The 19783-nt window shown below is 44.8% G+C and overlaps 1 protein-coding gene across 1 annotated transcript in view; it reads left to right on the top strand.

Annotated features, from left to right (window-relative positions):
- The window catches only part of CALN1 (calneuron 1), a 476734-nt gene that overhangs the window by 290769 nt on the left and 166182 nt on the right, over positions 1 to 19783 (top strand). The window contains exon 4 of the mRNA XM_077777941.1: positions 6534 to 6646. Within this exon, the coding sequence (XP_077634067.1) occupies positions 6534 to 6646 (113 nt within the window). The remainder of the gene's footprint in view (positions 1 to 6533; positions 6647 to 19783) is intronic.

Below are 19783 nucleotides of genomic sequence, written 5' to 3'. Positions count from 1 at the left end.
TGTGTGGGGGGGGGTTGCACTTCTAGATATTCTTATGAAAATATTTATCTAAGCAAATAGGAATATATATCCTCCATGAGCCCCCCTTGTTAATCCAGATCGTAGCATATTAGAATAACAGTTCTGCATCTGCTTTCATCCCTTGAGTAGCTGTCTTGAAGATTTTAGTAATCCATCCATAGATGCCAAAGTCTTTTAGATCCACATTTTTAGCGTTTAGGCTCTCGCTTCCCACCCCGCCAGCACCTCCAAACCAGGATTTCCCAAAGCCCCGCTCCTCCTGACTTCTCCATCGTTCCCAATTAGCTCCACGGTCTGCCCAGTATCCTGGCTTCAAACCTCAGGGCCATCGATGCCTCTTCCCCTTCTTGTCCTTCCAAGTCTTGTCAGTTGCACCGGAAATGCCCTTCCCCTGGATCCAGTCTTCTCCACCTCCCCACATTTTGACCCTGGCCTTCCTCTACTATTGTCTTACAGAACAGCCCTTCTAAGCCAGCACTGCCCCGTCCAGCCAGCACCGTTAGCGCTGAACGTTGGTGATCCCTCTTCCTGACTTGGACACGGTCCCCTGACCGGCATCAAGGACATGCGGAGGCTTATCTCCTGCAGGAGCCCAGCACGAAAGGAGGGCGGCCGCTGCTCCAGGCCATCCTGCATCCTTCCTGGTGTCCCCCGCATCGCTAGGCTGCACACCTCATCACTCCTTTCAGCTTATAGAATCCTTCTCAGTAAAGGCTCACTGCCGAGCCGCTGAGAATTTTCTAACTTGGGCCTTTGTTTCTGCCCTGTCCTGCCTTAGCACATTACTTTCAGGTCAGTCAGAGCACCCACTTGATTCTGTCCCTGGTAACTGCAGGCTCCCGGAGAGTAAGCCTGTGCCTTATTCATCTCTCTATTGTCTCACAGAAAACAGCCTTTTGCAAGCATGCTTTCGGAATGTGGTTAATTGATTTCTCTCTTGTCAATGTTTTTTTAAAAAGTTTATTTATTTTTAGAGAGAGAGAGAGCATGGAGGGTGCAGAGAGAGAGAGGGAGAGAGAGAATCCCAAGCAGGCGCCACACCGTCAGCAGAGAGCCCGATGCAGGGCTCAAACTCACGAACTTTGAGGTTGTGACCTGAGCTGAAGTTGGACGCTCAACCGACTGAGCCGCCCAGGCGGCCCTGTAGTTAACGGATTTCAGTGGAGCCTCAGACGTTTGTGTCTTCCTCCTAACCGTCTCCCTGTTTGGAGCGCACCCCCTTCTCTTGTATATTCCTTTCCTTCCTTGTACTTGGCAGTGATTTTTATTATAATTTCTCCTCATTGTGAGCGTTTCAGCTGGTTGGTCTTAATGAATGTTGTGTGGTCCTGGCCCTTCCGCGGCTTCCTGCCCCAGTTCAAGTGCATTGCTTTGACAGTGGCAGGGGTACGCAACAAGGCTCAGTCCTTAGCAGGTTCCTCCTGCCCTTTTTACTAAATGGATTGTGATATCTGGAAGCCTGAGGACGGAGGGCGAGGCCTGGAGGGAATGCCGTCTTCTCATGCAGCAGGTGCTCGCTCGCTCAGGATTTGTGAAATAATTTCACCAAAGGGAGTGTTTGCGTTCAGTCTGTCGTATTCCGTGATGTGCGGCGGGTCTGGGAAGCTGCCTACCTTTGTCTCTGGGTGCAGGTGACTCCGGAATGGCAATCTGATGTCACCGGGCCAGGCCTGGCCAGGCCTTGTTTATTAGAGCAATTCTTTTCAGTGGAAGAGGTTCTGGATGCCTGGAGGGTTGTATGTGAGAGGCCTGGGTCTGCTGGGAGTTGACCATCCAAGGAGAATCACTGAGACCATCCCCTCCCGCCGGCAGAATGGCAATTTGGGGAAGAAATGGCTTTTAGGTAATGCTCGTTTGTATTAAAGTCCCTGAAGGCCATCTCACCCAGTTTCCCACTAAATTCCTTCCTAAGTGGCCAGATAGGAAGACCTATTCTGTTCTCAAAGCGTACAGAAACGAGCCTATACTGGGACTTGTCCTGGGGTCTCAGAGCGCAGACAACTAGACAATGTGGAGGCTGATGTCACGGAGCCCAAGCTGAGCCCCTCTGCTGGTGCATGCTGGACGTGTGGCCGTGATCTACTTTTAATCTCTTCTTGCCTACATCTTCTCATGGGTGAAATGCAGAGAAGGAGAATCTGTTCAAAGAGCTGAGGTAGAAGCAGATAAGATGCAAAATACAAAAGCTCTGAGCTCAGCATCTGGCGTATAGCAAGTGTTAAATAAATACTTCCTCTTACTTATTGTGGCTCTTTTCGAGGATCGTTAAGAAAGACCTCTAGTGGTTGACCGGAAGGCCATTAGCTAGACCAGAGGGAGTAATTTTGATTTCATCTTGCCTCTATGTACCCTGCCAGGCAGTACTGGGGTCAGGGGAAAGAGTGTTCCAGACAGAGCCCAGCTGCGGCTCTGCTTCCCCAGAGGAGCCCCAGGTGTCTGCACACAGTTTGTCAAAGTGTAGATACATCAGTCCATTCCCAGAGTGGAATCCCAGATCTGCTCCCTGGGATCTCCCTGTGAGTTTCTGCGAGATACTGACCCGCTCCGTGCCTCAGTTTCCCCATCTGTGAAATGGGCTGCTGGAAGACCTCAGTGAACTAGCGTATGGAAATTTCTGTAAGCAATGCCCCCCACTGTGTGAGTGCTCAGGAAAAGGTCGATATTTTGATCATCAGACTTTCCAGACCTTGCTCCTTCCTGGGAATGGTTTTCGTATAAGAGACTTAATGAAAAACTTTCCTCTGAGATTCTGTTTGTCTCAGTTTTCCTGGGATGGTTGGAGTGGGGGGTGGGGAGGTGGGGAACCACACTTCTGGGAGAGCTGTTGATAGCTTATGGGGTGTTCCCAGTTCTGTTTATCCATTAAACCAGGATCTGCTGAAGAGACCTTTTCCTCAGTCTAAATCTTAATAGAACTTTGTACTACTGGTCAGACTGGGGCTGAGCTGTGCATTACGAGGAGAGGTCTTCATTTCCAGCAGGTCTACGGAAAATGTGCTATGCACACATACTCAGGAGCCAAAGCTGAAAAAACTCCTAAGAGTTATGGGGGCCCCACCTCGATTGTTTCTGCAACGTGTGGGCTTGCAGAAATCTCCCTCTGCTCCATAACAGTAAAAAAAGGGGGGGGGAGGGGAGGAGGGGGAAAGAGGATCGTATTTTGATCACAAAAAAATCTGAGGTCGCAATGTCGTCTCTTAAATAGCATCTCTTAAATGCAAATTCTCCCATGAACTGGACCTCTCCTCCAAGTCACCGAAAGTCTGTGATGCGCCACCTGTATTTCTGTACTGGATTAGCACTACCCGTAGGACCATACTCACCCTGTCCCCAGAACATTCTCTCTGGCCAAGGATTTGAGTAGTGGATGGGCTGCTTCCTTCCCGGAGGCTGTTGTTTCTGCTTGTCAGCTTGGGGCTTGGTGCTCAGAGCCAAGGGCACCATCTGTGAAGCCTCCCTGATGACTTTGGCCACAATTCCATTTAGACCCTTGAAACATACCAGCTCTGCACTGCCACACTCCCAACGCCCTATGGGGGATGGGAGGTTTCGGAGAGGTGAATGGTCTCTTTCCTTCTACCCGGAAGGTGGACTGTTCAAAGACAGCCCTGCTTTCCTGGCTCTGAGAATCAGGTGCTCGGCCACATCCTATGGGCCACCCCCTATTAGGCTATCAAGTGAGAGAAAGCAGTTCTCAATGACCCTGTGGCCAGGAGCTTGCGTGACCCAGCTTGGTGAACATGTTTTAATTAAGGTCATAGGGCTTCGTAAAAAACAATGATCCATGCCCTTGAGCTTCTTTGTGAACTGTTAGATGTCGCCTCGGGTGACAGACAGTTGGGATGATGCCCAGTGCTAATAGAATATTCCAGAAGGAGGGACCATGGTACTTGGGGCATCTTCTTGTCCACTGTTTCTGTTTCTGGACCTCGCCCCTCAGCCCCTTCCTCCTCTTCCTCCACTTTCTCCTCTTCTTCCTTTTCCCCTTCCTCCTCCTTCCCCTCTTCTATCTCTTTCTCCTTCTTTAGAGCGACCCCATGACCAGGAGCCTTTTAAGGCATTTATTTCCCTGGTGCCTTTCCCCATAAGATTTTAATAGCACAGATATACTATACATCTGTTTATGTGCTAAGACCCTAGGAGGGCCACAGACCATCGTAGTATCTAAATTGTCTCCTAGGAATCCATTTTCACCTTATCGAGGGTGATACCATTTCTATAGAGAAGGCATATTCTAGTCTGAGACTTTTCAGCCATCTAGCACCAGACTAGCAGGGACGACTTGGGGTGAGCAGAGGGTCAATGCAGGTGGATAATGAGTGCGCCTCTTCCTGAGACTTGGAGCCAAATGCAGTGTGATTGCCAGGAAGACTGGGCCCTTCTTTTCCTATAGCTTCCAATTTCCCACGTTCACAAATAGTGGATGACTATTTGGGGGCAAATATGTTGGTCTGCATTTAAGTCTCCTTGCCTTATATTTCTCTTTAAAAAGTGAAGTTATTAGGTCAAAAGGATTCAGCATGTTACAGCATCTTAAATACTGTCAGTCAGTGTCCAGGATGAGTGTACAAGGAAAGCATAAGAGAGCCTACCTCTTCTCTGTATCTCTGCCAACATTCTAGAAGCCTTTGCTAATTTGAGAGGTAAGATGGTAACTCATCGCTGCTTGAATTAGCCTTCTCATGATGACCAGTGAGGGTGGGATTTTAGATGTCTCTGTCTTTGTTGAAGCATGAGAAGTCAATTAGTTTCCTCCAGTAGCCAGTGACTGTTGGACCCATTTGGTACTAAATCTTTTCCTTTCCCACTGACTCTCCACTCCTCCCTTACCCCCTAGGGTGTTTTATCTACACCCCAATCTGTTTCCAGACTTTTTTTTTTTTTCCAGAATTATTGGCATCTTGATAATGACATCTGCTCAGGTTTTTGAAATAGGTTTGGAATGAGGACTCTTTGAAGGTGATTGCACTCTGGGAATGGATTGATGTGTCCGCACTTTGCCAAACTTGTGTGCAGACACCTGGGACGTCAACACCAGCTGGGCGAACATGTGGAGAGCTCTTGGTGGAGATGCCCCCCTGAGCAGTTCTAAGGGTGCCAAATGTCACACTGATGAGTCACCAGGGCTCAGACAATGCCTTGAAGGTCTGCTTTTGTCTAAGCTCGCTCAAGTCCACCCTTTGGTGGACACGGTCAGATCTCGCAGGAAAGATGCTGAGCTGAGCAAAGAAAAAAACAAGCAAGAAATATTCATTCACTCTCAAAGTACATACTGAGCACCTGCCAGTATGTAGAATATACAAAGTAGTTTCAGGCCAGGTCCTTGACCTTGCAGAGGTTACGTTGCAGGTGGGAAATAGGCATACAAACTAGTGCCTGGGACACAGGCAGATAGGGCTGTGATAGATGCACTGTGGGAGTAGGAGAGCAGAAGTGAGTTTGGCCAACGCTGTCCGTGAGCTGAGGGTCAGAAAGAAGAACAAAAAGAGAATGTGATATTTAAGCTCCATCATAGAGAATGAAGTGCCAGGTAGACCAGTGGGGGACAGCGTCCTGGGTGGAGGGAACAGCATGAACAGAGGCATGAGGTTCTGAGAGAGCACGGCATTTTGTGCAGAGGCGGGGAACAAAAGGCAGCGAAAGGGAGAGAGGGACTTGAATGCCATAGTGTATTCTTTCACCAAAAATAAGGAAGCCATTGATGTTGGGGTACCTGGGTGGCTCAGTCGGTTAAGCGTCCGACTTCGGCTCGGGTCACGATCTCATGATTAGAATTTGAGTCCCGCGTCAGGCTCTGTGCTGACAGCTCAGAGCCTGGAGCCTGCTTCGGATTCTGTGTCTCCCTCTTTTTCTGCCCCTCCTCCCCCCCCAAAAAAGAAATAAACATTAAACAAAAGATGACATTGATGTTTAAAAAGCATGATCATTTATGCTTTGAGATGGAGTAAACCCAGAACTGTATAGGAGACGGTGTGGAGGTAAGAGTGTGGGGCAAACAGCTATCCCAGTAATAACATTATAATTATAACTAGGGACATTAATTCTTGGAAACATTTTCCTACCATAATCTTCAGAAGGGGACTAGCAATCACATGAACAAGGATGATAGAGCAGGCGCAGGTATGGAAGAAGTGTAATACTTGGTATATAAATTTCTATGTAGCTGACAAGGATGAAGCTGCAATTTCTATCATGTACATCTGGGCAATTTGAGGTCCAGAGGGTACAGCCGGTGTAATGGTGTCCATTGAGCTGGGGAGTACTGGTTGGGCATTTAGTTATAGCAATACTGACAAGTAATTAGGAATATGTGGGATTGGATGTACTAATATTGCCAGTTTCTTGTGTTCCCTTTGGAATTTTAAGAATGTTGGACAATTTTCAGTAATGCTACCAGCTCTTCATTGATTGAGATCATGCCAAGAAGAAAAGCATGGTGTTGTTTATTTCATTGGGAACAACAGATTAATTTCCACTCGTTTTCAACTCATATTTACATTTCCTCCTTCCAGGGGATGGCCAGGTGGATTTTGATGAATTCATGACCATTCTTGGCCCCAAACTGGTGTCTTCGGAAGGTCGCGATGGTTTTCTTGGAAACACAATAGACAGCATTTTCTGGCAGGTGAGTACGCCTCTTTTTAAAAGATTAAATTTGACAGTAAACATGCGCCTGGGACTAACGTTTGAATCTGAATCCTTGAGCTGCTGTTCAGCTTGTGAAGGTCTCCTCTGGGCTGGACTGACATATGTTCCTTGAACTGGATGTCTAAGTAGAAGGCCATAGCAGGTCCTCAAACAAAGAATCAAAATGATACTCAAGGTTTGGATGAGTGAAATAGCTCTGTAATTTTGTCTTTGTTTACATTTGGAGGAAATGACATTCCTCCATGTCTGATTCACAAATATGTTTTTCCCCCTGGGGACACGTAGAAAGGACACCATTGGTATTGCCTGAGCCCTGTTCCAACACATCCTTGCCGAGAGGGCGGCAGGATTGCTTCATGTGTTCAGGCCCTATCAGTTCCCTTTCCTTACCAGCACGGAATGATTTCATCTAAGAATTTGTGTTCGATGCTTCTCAATTTGCTCTTACTTCTGTCTCGCAAAATCTCTTCAGACATTTCAAGTATCTACCTTTCAACTATGAAAGTGCTACAGACCATTTTCATATTAGTTCTTTAATCATATGATATGACTATCAGTTCATGATTATGGAATTTGGGAAATGGGTTATCAACCACTGTTTTTAAAATTTGAGTCAAATAATTTGTCAAGTGAAGTTGAGTTGTTGGTTTGACGTGTAAAACACTACTGCAATAGAGTATGGTTTTTTTAATTTCTTGATGTGCTTTTTTTTCTTAACCAGAGATAATTCTCTAATCTAGGAAAACACTGCAGTTGACAGGTGTCTCTGGTCTTTTCCTGCCACCATCTTGCATATAATGAACAGGCCCTTGATAAGAACATGCTATGTGCCCCATGGTCTGTTGCCATGGGTTCACAAAAGGCATTTAAGACATAGACCTGGCTCTTTAAGAATTTGGCTGGGGAGACACAATTAAGAGCGAGAAAACAAAGGAGAGATGCCTGGTGTGATGGTTACGAGGCTTATCTCCTGACACTTCACTGTTTGTGCCCTCAGCACCTCGCACATTGTTCACTATAGACCTTCCATAGCTAATTTTTGAATAGACTGAATAAAACTTCCAGAATGGAGACAAATGTGGTCTTGAGGGGTCAGATAAGGCTTCAGGAGGTGAAAACTTTGAAATGTGGCAGAGAGTAAGTGACAAAGAAGTAAAAAGAGCATTCCAGGCCAGTCACGATGCGTTTGAATAGAGTGAAGGCGGTGAGCGCAGGATAGTCATTGATCCTAATGAAGGTATGGTTTGAAGAGAAAGACCTCAGACCCCGTTGGCTGAATGGTTTTAGGAACTGAGCAAAGAGAAGCCTTGAGATGATCCCAAGGTCAGGGATAAGGTCATGGAGAAAAGAAGTCTTTGTGTGGAATTGAATCCTAAGCTGGACATGTTGAGTGTAAGGAGGGGGTCAGACAACCAAGAGAGGAAGGCAAGTCCACGCACATGTATGGTCAGGGGTGGATCGTGGACAAGGAGCCAGATTTGCTATTCATCAGAGCTGGTGGGTGAAATCACAGGCGAGGATGAGCTCACCAAGAGAGGTTGCATAAAGGAAGATGAGCAGAGAGACAGGGCCTGGTTCTGGAGGACATCCAAGGGCGCGAGACACAAGAGCTCCCCCATCTGTGGTCATGATCAGTCCTGACTCCTCCTGGAGAAGGCCCTTCATGGTTCTACCTGCCGTGTGATGTGAATATTTCCCTGCTGATGGAAGCCTCCAGATATGACCCAACACTCAGGAGGACAGACAGGTAGAGGCCCTTGACAGAAATAAAAAATGAATACCTAGTTAAGAAGATGGGAGAACCTTGGTTCCCACCAGGCCATGTTTCAGCCCATGCAGATTCATCCTGGATGGACATTTAGGAGCTCCTTCTCTGCCTGATTTCCCTGCTTCTCTGCTCTGCTTTATTCCCCTCTCTAAGTGTTCTCTCTGCCCTTTGCCCCTGCCTTCATGGCCCCCTGTACCCTTCTAGGCTCTGAGCATCCATCCTGGAGGGCACAAAGCTCCAGGTTCTTAATCTGCACCTTAAGTAGAGGCCTCATATCACCCAGGTTCTTCATAGCAGAGCATCTACACAGCAAGGAAATATTTCCCTCTGTATCTTGACTGCCTCTCCCCTACATCGGACATGCTATTATGCTCACAAAGTGTCTGTGCTTTTTTTGTCTTATTAAAGACCCTCCTCCTCACCCAGGGAGTTAAACAGGATGGGGAAAAGTTAGTAAAGGGGAAAATTCCACTCGGAAATATTTAAATGAATGCAGGAACGCATGGACTAATGGCAGTGGCTTTCCTTACCTGCTGGTCCTCACACAGCTCAGAGTTTTATGACTAGCAAAGGAGAAGAGAGACATCTATCAATTCTCAGTAGTCAGCTGTACCCTCCTACACTGCCCCCCTCCATCTGTCTGTGCAGAGATAGCATGAATAAATGGTACTTAAAACATCCAGAGCATCCGGTCCTTCCTGGAAAAAAGTTCATACTGCCAGTGCTTGAGTGATTTTTTCAGGCTTAAAAGAAAGCTCTGTGTGTGTGAACGTTGGTATATACGCATGCCGTGTGTTTCCTTTGCTACGGTGGTTGAGGATGATGCAGAAGTGTAGCAGAACGGCAGCTTTCTGCCTCTGCCAGGGATATTGATATCAGGAGGTGTGGATACGCTAGCAAGGGGAAGATCATTTACTTAAGAAACTCTGACAAGGCTTCCCCTCTGGGACAAAGTCGGTTTCTTGGGGAAGCAGATAGGCTGGTACACTTGGCGGGATGTATGAGCGATCTGTTTGTTGCAAAATATATTACACCATAGGCTGTGATACAAAGCAACAACAAATATATACGACCTCTCATGGGTCGTATATTTCTGTGGGTCGGGAGTCTGCAAGCAGCTTAGCTGAGTGGTTCCAGCTCAGTGTCTCTTGAGGTTGCAGTCAACATGCTGGCTGGTGCTGTGATCATCCGAAGGCTTGACTGGGGCTGGGGGGAGTGCTTCAAGGTGGCTCAGCCACGTGGGTGGCAAGGTGACGCTGGCTGTTGGCAGGAGGCCTCCTGTCCCTGCCACATGGACCTCTCCAGAGTGCCGCCTGAGTGTCTTCGTGACATGGCAGCTGGCTTCCCTCAGAACAAGAGACCCAAGAGAGCACAAGGCAGGGAGGCTATGGTGCCATTTACAGCCTACTCCTGGAAGTCAAACTCCATCATTTCTGTAACATCCAGAACCATTATCTTGGTTACACAGCCCATCCTTAGTCACTGTGGGAGCCAAACACTTGGCGAATACCCAGAGGCAGTGGTCATCTGGAGCCATCTTGGAGATTGGCTACCACAAAGGGTAAAGATTCTGTAATTTGTTTATCTTTTTTAAAAATTTTTCTTCTAATGTTCATTTATTTTTGAGAGAGAGAGAGAGAGAGACAGGAGAGGAGAAGCAAGAGAGGGACTCCCAAGCAGCCTCCAGGCTCTGAGCTCTCAGCACAGAGCACAACACAGGGCTCGAACTCAAGGACCACAAGATCATGACCTGAGCCAAAGTCGGAGGCTTAACAACTGAGCCACTCAGGCGCCCCCTGTAATTGGCCTATCTTCTGATCCCACATTGCCACCATGGCCTTTCATTTTCCCCAGGCTTTGGTTTCTTCCTCCCTCAGAGGAAAACTGTGACCGTGGCTGTTCTGTGCGTTCTGAGAAGCGATCCTAGCAGGCACTAGGCTCATCTTGCTAATTAAATCCGTCCTCCCGGGCTCCCTCCTCACCGTCCTAGCCCACAGTGCCAAGAGCAAAATAAAATCAACTGAGATTCTGCAACAACAGCTATTTACCCGTTGGAACTCATCCCAAAAGTTATGAGCCCCTGGCTCTTTGCAGGAAATTGGTGTCCATGAAGTGGGGGATGTAATCGGCTACTAACACAGCCTCCTTCCCAAGGAGGATGGTCTCAGGGCCATACCCCAGGGTCTCTGCCGTCCCAGTGTACTCAGCCCTCGGGGTATGAGGCTCACAGGTTTCTTGGCAGCCAGTTCAGAGCCTCTCCCTTAAGGAGTAGATAATAACTGGAAAATTTTATTGTATTCTTACCCTTTGTTCATCAAGTTGCTGTGTGTTTGTCGTTCCCGCAGCGATTTACTGGGGGAGGAAATGTGAAATGGTGTTTGAAGTCAGCCTCAAGACTTGGTGTGTGCTGACAGTGGAGAGGAGGGTGGGATGGGTAGATTGCACCTGCCAGGAAGTTGAGTCCTCAAACATGACTCCACTTGTACCCGAGGAGTCTTTAATACAGGAGATGCCCCGCTGGTGGCAGGGGACAGAGCCCCACCCCAAATCACTACGGACAGCCCTTTACCTTTTCTCCTCCTCGACCTCCAGTGCTGTGCAGAATCCAGACCAGATTCATCAAGACTTCACTGGTTTAGACGTTCTGTTTTAAGAAATACAACACATAAATATTTAAGCAAATGAATCTGTTTCCTGGATGCCTCTGGGTGTGTGGGAACGCGTCTGAGGCTGGAGATCAAGAAACAGGAAACTCGTACGGGGGCCCTGGTTTTTACGCATGCCTGAGAGTATTGCCTGCACGTCCCGAGCCTCACTTATGCAAACGCAAGCTTGTCATTATCATAGCTGGCTTATCTCACCGCTGTGTGCCATGTTCAGGACACCGTAAGTTACCCTAACATCAAAGTGTGTGGGACAGCCATCCCCAGATTTGGTCCAGATCAAGGGCCGCCTCGCCAGCTTCTCCAACTGGAGGCCTGTTCAGCTTCCTGTCTAGCTGTCCACTCCTCCCCATCTGGTAGACTAATACACAACAGATGTAGTAAAATACCTGCAGCTGCTCCCCAGGAATCTCTCCAGACTTGGCCTCTGTCCCTCCATCCCCAGTCCCTGCTCGAGTGTCCTGTCTTCCTGGGCTCTCCCTCTCCACTATGGTCCTAGAGTCCTCATCACTGACCTGACGCAGAGGCCAGTCCTCCCCAGCCCAGGCCCCAGGCTTTTGCTGGGGACATTTTTTGTGCCAGCCCCAGGGCCGTGGCTAAGACGAGCAAGGAGCTGTGCCTAAAACTCTTGACTCACAGGCAATTGAGAGCACTTGATCTATGCTCACGACCTGCGAAGGAAGCACCAAGCTGAATTATGATCCAGATCTGTTACACATAGAACTACAGCGGGAAAGAAAGACATCCCAACATTCACACTGATTTGTCATGTGCAGTAGGATGATGAGTGAGCCCATCTTTTTGTGTTTTCCAAAAACCTCCACAGCTTTTCCAAAAAGCTAATTCTGCCATCAGAAAAAAGAAAACTGCAGGAAAGAAAATGCAGTTCCTAGCTAGTCAAGAATCTATTAAATATCTACATTTGTTTCACCCGTAACACCAGAGATCACCTGTCCCATCCTGTGAGGTTGAACGCTGGTGAAACTTGCAGGGCAAGCAAATGTGGAAACAGAAGAAATCACAGTTGATCATGTGAGGCATTTGTTACATGAGGCCAAGACCTAGAAAACACCAAGATCTTTACTTTTTTAACGTTAACGATAAATTGCGTTCCAGTAAACAGCGTTTCTCCTCACATCAAATCTGGCACCAGCAGTCTCCTTTTTTCCCCAGTATTTTGTCAACGTGCCACTCTATCAGATCCCAAACCGCTGCTCCCTAGATCGTCATCATGGAACAGAGCCTAAACAGCTTTCAGGAGCCATGCCCATCACAAGGCCGTTAGGCTGACAGCAAGTGCCTGAATCCCCAAAGCGATCTGACTTGTGAAGTACGGGTTATGGAAAGCATTAGCATCAGCAGTAGGTCTTGAAGTGTGGTTCCTGAGCCAGCAGCATGGGCATCACCTGGGGCTTGTTAGCAATGCAAATGTCTGGGCCCCGCCCCGGAAATACTGAATCAGAAATGCGGAGTGCAGGGGGTGGGGGTGGGGGACGTCCAGCAGCCTGGGTTTCAATACACCCTTCAGGGGCCTCTGATGCTCACTGCAGTTTGCAAGCCGTTGAGCCATGGAGATTTCAGGGAGCCAGGCATGTGGGATGGGCAGCTGGTCCAGCTTACTGGTCTGAGTCAGACCTTGGTAGCTTGGGGTTTTCTTTTATTTATCCATATTTATAAGTATAATTGGTCGTTAATCTGTAAGTTTTAGCTGTTTTTAAAAAGTGGAGAAATTACATGTCAACAGGTAACTAGGTTTCTAAGTAGGATATGCCCCCCCTTTTTTTAACATTTATTTTTAAGAGAGAGTATGTGGCGGACAGGGACAGAGAGAGAGAGAGAGGGAGACTCAGAATCCAAAGCAGGCAGCTCTGAGCTGTCAGCGCAGAGCCCAACTCGGGGCTCAAACTCACAAACTGCAAGGTCATGACCTGAGCTGAAGTTGGATGCTTAACCTATTGAGCCACCCTGGCCCCCCAGGACATACCTTTCTAAGTATTAAGCCAATGTAAGAGTCATAAGTACAAATATTAAACTATTAAATTTGAAAGAATATTTCAAAAATGAACAGGAAAAAATATGGCAACTGACAGAAAAAAGCCTATGTGAAGAGCATTGCTAAAGCAATATGAAAACCTCTTAACACGACAGTAGAGCAATGGAATAAAGAGCGATAGTTGGTCAATATTTTCAACATACATATCAAAACAGCTCAACCTCCCTGGAAATCTAAGATACGTAAATTAGTAATTGGGCAACAGTTTTAACCTAGCAGTTTGGAAAAGAATAAAACTAGGATAATACCCAGTGCAGTCAAGAGTGGGATAAAATGGACAAACTTTTATGTTCTAATAGAAACGTAAATTGTACACCTTGCCTGAAAACTCTCTGGCGATACTTAGCTACAACTCTTCAAATGTTAAACCCTATAATTAACAATAATTCTATGTCTAAGACTCTGTCATATGAAATTAGTCAGAGATGTGGAAGAGGCACTTACAAAGATGGAGTATTATACAATTATTTGAAATAATATTTCCACATTATAGTCCACAGAGATTGCATGTGCAGGATAATTACATTGCTGTTCTACATCTGTTAGACATCCATTTATATTCACGGACAAACACTAGAGAAAACGCAACCATCCTGATGATATTCGTTATTATGGATTGGAATCAAGGTGAATATCGGTTTTTATTTATCTTTGTTTCTATTTCCTGAAGTTTCTGCATTAGGCTGTATGACCTATTCTGTTATTTGTCAGTGAGATTACCAAGACCTCAAGTGAACAAAATCATATTATAAAACAAGTGTTTTCAATGGCAAAAGAAGATGATTGGAATTTCTAATACATATTCCCATTGTCGTGGTGAACAAGGCACAAAATTGATATGAGAGTATGAAAGCATATCATCAAAATTTCAGCCACCAGCCACAAGGAGGAAAAACTCATGGAAGCCTCTAGATGGTGGCCACCCATCCAAAGCTCCATGTGGCTCTCTGCTGCGGAAGGCACAGGGAACTCAAGGCTGACTGTTACCCCCTGTTTTTATACTCAGGAAAAAAGTTGAAAATAATTTTTAAAAACCTTTCTAAATCAATTCATGACTGGTTCTTGAGTCTGTGACTGGGGTGGGCTGTCAAGTGACTTCGGCAAGAGGAGAATGTCACTGGTCACATTATCAGGAAAGTCATAGCACCAGTGACTTCGTTCTTATATCCAAATAGAATCTTCCCAAGTTTTATGCAAGGTGGTTTTCTTTTATTTGATCGACTTCCCCTCAGAGGTCTAACAGGGTCTATGTGTAATATGGACGCTGTAAACTCTCAGGCAGATGTAGAATTCCTATTCACAATTACCTAAATGCAGAGGACAGGACAAAAGGAAAAATGGTTGACTGATTCTCTGAAGGGTAGAACCTTGCTTGAAAGTGCACCAGAAGCAGAGGAAGGAACAAGGCAGGCATGAAAGTTGTTGGGAACCTCCTGAGGCCAGGCAGACAGATCATGGAAACCCCACCACAAGCAGCACCCAAAGGCGAGCTTCTGTAGAGAATGGTATATATGTAGTATGCACAACTCAGAGTTTGGAGATGAACACACACTGGTGAAGCCGTCACCACCATCAAGATAGATGAACAGATCCATTCCATTCCCACACTTCCTCCCCCCCTCCCCCCTTATTACTGTTGCTGTTGCTATTTTGTGTGTATGGTTAAGAACACATGACTTAAGATCGACCCTCTTAGCAAATTTTAAGTATCCCATATTGTTGGCCGTCGGAACTACGCTCTATGGTAGATCTCCAGAACTCATGGATCTTGCATGACCGAAATTGTACCCTTTGACCATGACCTACCCACCTGTGCCTCCTCCCAGCCCTTGGCAACCACATTCTTTGGTTTCTATGAGTCTGACTCTTGGGTTTCTCATGTACGTGAGATCATTCAGTGTTTGCTAGAGATGCCTTCTGACCACAGTTGTGGTCAGAGATCTTGTTGCCATAGACAGAGTTTCTGAGGGTCACGGACTTGGCCAGGGAGGTGGAAAGACGAGGTCTCTCAGCCACCTCCCAAATGGTACGCGGGCCCTTCTCCCCGAGCTCCTGACCCTCGGGGCTCTGGGTTGTAGTCTCCACACGTTCTTGTTGAGGTATAACTGTGTATTTTTTCTATTTCTGCTCTTCTGAATACGATTTTAATGTTGTTGTCGTATGTTTCTAACCACTTTCTGCCAGCATCGTTGTTTTGGAATTTTGACTTTTATTTGGCTTCCTTCCTGGATTCTCTCGTTAGTGGGCATGTGCTTTTCAGTTGAGTTTCCTCCGTTCTGTATGTGACTCTATCTACATATTGCGGCAATTTTGTTTCCCCCCACCTGATACTGTCTGATTTAGTTCCACATATATTGACTGAAACCTGATGATTAGGTATAAATGAGAAGGGTGAGATTTGATGTTGATATTAGGAAATCAATATCTTACTTACCAACGGTTCATTTAATATGAATATATGATAGCTTTTAGCAAATGTCCTTCGAATCTCTCATGATAGGCTCACATGATTATTCATATTTAACTTATTGATATGATATAATATTAATAAGTTCCTCCTATTAAACAATTTTTACATTCCTAAGATTAACATTAGTTGTCATGGTAGGTCATTTTCTTAATGTAATTTGAATTTGTAATGAAATTTCTAAATTTGATTTGACACCAATTTTGATTTCTTCATCCATATTTATAAATAAGAGCAACCTGTAGTTCATACAAAGCTATAAGTGTCATTGTTAGGTTTTGAAACATAATTTATTCTGGCATGATAAAATTAATTTGTCCTGTTTCAATCATTTTTTTGTTGTTGTTGTTTGCAATAAATTCTATATGGTATAGATATATTTAAGACCTTAAATTTGAGTAGGCTAGTCCATAAAACTGCTTGGGTTTTTGTTTTGTTTCATTTTGTTTTAAGGTATTTCTTTAATTATACCATTTAATTATTCTTTAGTCTATTTTGAAGATTTATATTATCTTCAAGACGTTTCCAGTTCCTCAAAATTACTTAATTTATGAGCATATACTTATACACAGAATTGTTTCAAACATTATCTTTTTAAAAAATTTTTAATGTTTATTTTATTTTTGAGAGAGAGAGATAGAGATACAAAGTGCAAGCAGGGAGGAGCAGAGACAGAGGGGAGACACAGAATTCGAAGCAGGCTCTGATTCCACACAGAGAGTCCCCCCTCCCCCACCACCAACATGGGGCTTGAGCTCACAAACTGTGAGATCATGACCTGAGCCGAAGTCAGATGCAGACCGACCAAGCCACCCAGGTGCCCCTAAAACTTTCTTTACAAACATCTTCTTACCATCATTATAGTATCTCTCTTATTTTCCTTATTGAGAAATAATTGACATATAGCACTGTATCAATTAAAGGCATACATCACAATGATTCTGCTTACATGTATTGTGAATTACCAAAATAAGTTTGACATCTGTCGTATAAAAAGAGAAAAATGTTTTCCATGTGATGAGAATGGTCAGAATCTACTCTCTTAATGGCAGAGTTAACTATAGTTATTATGTTATAAAGGAAACCCTAATACTTGTCTTATAAGTGGAAATTTGTACCTCCTTTTATTTATTTAAAAATTTTTTTTAATATTTATTTTGAGAGTGACAGCAAGAGAGAACATGAGCAGGGGAGAAGCAGAGAGAAAGAGGGAACAGAATCTGAAGCAGGCTCCAAGCTCTGAGCTGTCAGCACAGAGCCTGACACACGACTCAAATCCATGAACCATGAAGATCATGTCCTGAGCTGAAGTCAGATGCTTAACTGACTGAGCCACCCAGGCACCTCTGTACCTCTTTTTAAAAATTTAAAAAAAAAAAAAAATCATTATCTGAGCAGAGTTGACACACGATGTTTACATTAGTTTCAGAGGTACAACAAAGTGATTTGACATTTTTATATGTTAGGCCGTGCTCACCACAAGCGTAGCGTTGTAGCTTCTCTCTCTCTCTTTTTAATGTCCTTTTACTTATTAAAAAAACTTTTTTAATGTTTATTTATTTTTGAGAAAGAGAGTGCGAGAGATGGAGGGGCAGAGAGAGAGGGAGACACAGAATCCAAAGCAGGTTCCAGGCTCTGAGCTTTAAGCTCAGAGCCAGCCTGACACAGGGCTCGAACTCCTGGACCGCGAGATCGTAATCTGAACTGAAGTCAAATGCTTAACTGACTGAGCCACCCAGGCGCCCCTGTTATAGCTTCTCTTAATTGTAATTTTTGTTTTTCTTATTTTTAATTAATGTATGTCATGGAGTTATCTATTTCACTGATTTTTTTGAGAAACTTTTATTTAATTAATAGGAATTTTTTTCTCCTGTTTTCTATTTATAACTTATCTTCATTTCCTTCCTGCTTTCTCTCCTTACTCTTATTATTTATAAGTTTCTGTGTTAAAGGACTATTTTATTTAGGGTTTATTTTTATGAATAAAAGAACTTATGTATGAATTTTCCTATTAGTATAGCTTTATCACCATGTTGAGTAGTGTTATTGTTTACTATATGATCTATAATTGTAGTTAATGCCTTTCTTCACTCAATAGTTATTCAGAAAATATTACTGGATACTTTGTTTAATAACTTGTTATTAATTTCTCATTTTATTATTACATTGTAGCCATAGAATACCACTTATGTTGCCTCTTCTTACACTATTTATTACTCCCATTTAATGTGGCTCAGTATGTGGTCACTTTGTATAAATGTGATTTGGTCATTGAACACACTACCTTCACAATTTGTAAGAGATAGAACTGTATGCCCTCTTTCCACTCATCGTTATGTGAAACTCTTGAATGACCTGGTTTATTTTCTATCTAAATATCTACTCAGTCTGTCTTAGAGAGTGTTAAGGGTCTCAATTCTGTTTCTTTCATTTTCTCTGTGGGGTGTGTGGTGTGGTGCGTGTTTGATATTGCTGTTCATTCTTTGATTGATTCTCCCATTCAACAAATGGTCATTGAAAGCCTCTTGTCGGGCCAGCATGGATATAGTTGGGAACAATAGAGGAGCGTCTTGCTCTCATGGAATTGATATTCTCGTGTCACGGGTAGGGAGAGAGAGAGAGTCAGTAACAGATACTAATCTCATAATATTCAGTTCTATGACATACATACAACAGGACACTGCGATGGGGGCAGTCAGGGTGGGTACTCTACAACCTTAAACAATGTGTGAAGAGAAGGTGAGGAGGAAGTGGCATGTGGACTTAGCCCTCAATCAAGAGAAAGCTCTAGCTTGGCAAACTCTGGGGTCAGTGCTGGCCGGGGGAAGCAATGGCCTGCGCCAGGGCCCTGAGGTGGGACAAGCTAGACTAGAGTTTGGCAGGAAGGGAAGGATGATAGGAGATGAGGCTGAAGATGTAGCAGAGGCCGGCTCTTATGGGACATCATAGGCCTTGTGTTAGGACACAGGTTCAGAGGAAGCTGACTGAGACAACAGAACAGTGGTGCAGACGCTCCCACATAAGTCTGTTGCCACATACTCCTCCTGCTGTACACAGTGCTCGGGTCTGGCTCGGTACTCCTCAGGCTCCAGCTGGTTCATTGCTCTAAGTGCCAGGATGTGGCCCTATCCACATGGCTTCTGTCCACATCTGCGTTTCGGCCATTGGAAAGAAACGGATGGAAAAAGAGAGCACAGCTCTTCCGAGCTGTTGCACACATCACTTCTACTTATGTCCTATTGGCAGGAAAGTTAGTCAATGGTTGGCCAGGAGATGGACGCCTTGCCACACCCAGCAGCAAGGGATGTCGGGAAGTGTAGTCTTTCCTCTGGACAGCCATGACCCCGGATCTTTAAAATTGAGGAGTCTGTTGCTAGCAAGAAAGCATGAACTGACACTTAAGGAAGAGCTCTTTGTCTTGGGTCCCAGGAAGACAAGAAGTTTGGATATAATTTTACGTAGAAAAGTACTCACTGGAGTGTTTTCAGCAAAGTGGTGGCACAATTTGGTTTACATCAAAAACGGTATCACTGCTGCTGTGTAGAAGGATTGCCAAGGGGCAAGAACAGAAATGGGAACTCAGGAAGTTATTTCAAGAGTCAGGTGACATGCTGATGGCTTGCACTAGGGTCGCAGCAGCTGAGATAGTGAGAAGGGGACAGGCACAGGTGTTATTCTAGAGAGAGGGCTCTTCATTAAGTTAAAATGTGGTATTTCCATTATGTACCCACTATTAGCATTTATACCTGCAGAGAGCCTTCTTGACCCATCCACCATTTTTGTCTTTTTTTTCCTTTGTTTATTGTCAAGTTGGTTTCCATATAACACCCAGGGCTCATCCCCACAAGGAGGTGATGGGCATGGAGGAGGGCACCATTGTTGTCTTAAATGCTCTTTTTCTGATGTCAATACTAAACTCATCTCATTTTCATTTTACTGTTGTTGGTGAGTATATCCTTCTCCATCTTTTTCCTTCAAAAAATTCTACTTCTTAGGTATCCTTCTCTTTAAAAGACTCAAGGTGTCAGATTGGTTTTTATGGGCCAGTCAGAGAGAAGTTGTCTTTTAATAGACAAATTTAATAGAATTTGCCTTTAATCCCTTGGCAATCCTTTTACAAATGGTGTTTGTTCACAGTTCGATGGTCCTATATTATTCTTTTT

This window comes from Crocuta crocuta, unplaced genomic scaffold (assembly GCF_008692635.1).
Source record: "Crocuta crocuta isolate KB4526 unplaced genomic scaffold, BGI_CrCroc_1.0 scaffold217, whole genome shotgun sequence".
Classification (NCBI taxonomy): domain Eukaryota; kingdom Metazoa; phylum Chordata; class Mammalia; order Carnivora; family Hyaenidae; genus Crocuta; species Crocuta crocuta.
Note: the sequence above shows the minus strand (reverse complement) of the source record. Positions and strands in the feature narration are given on the sequence as shown.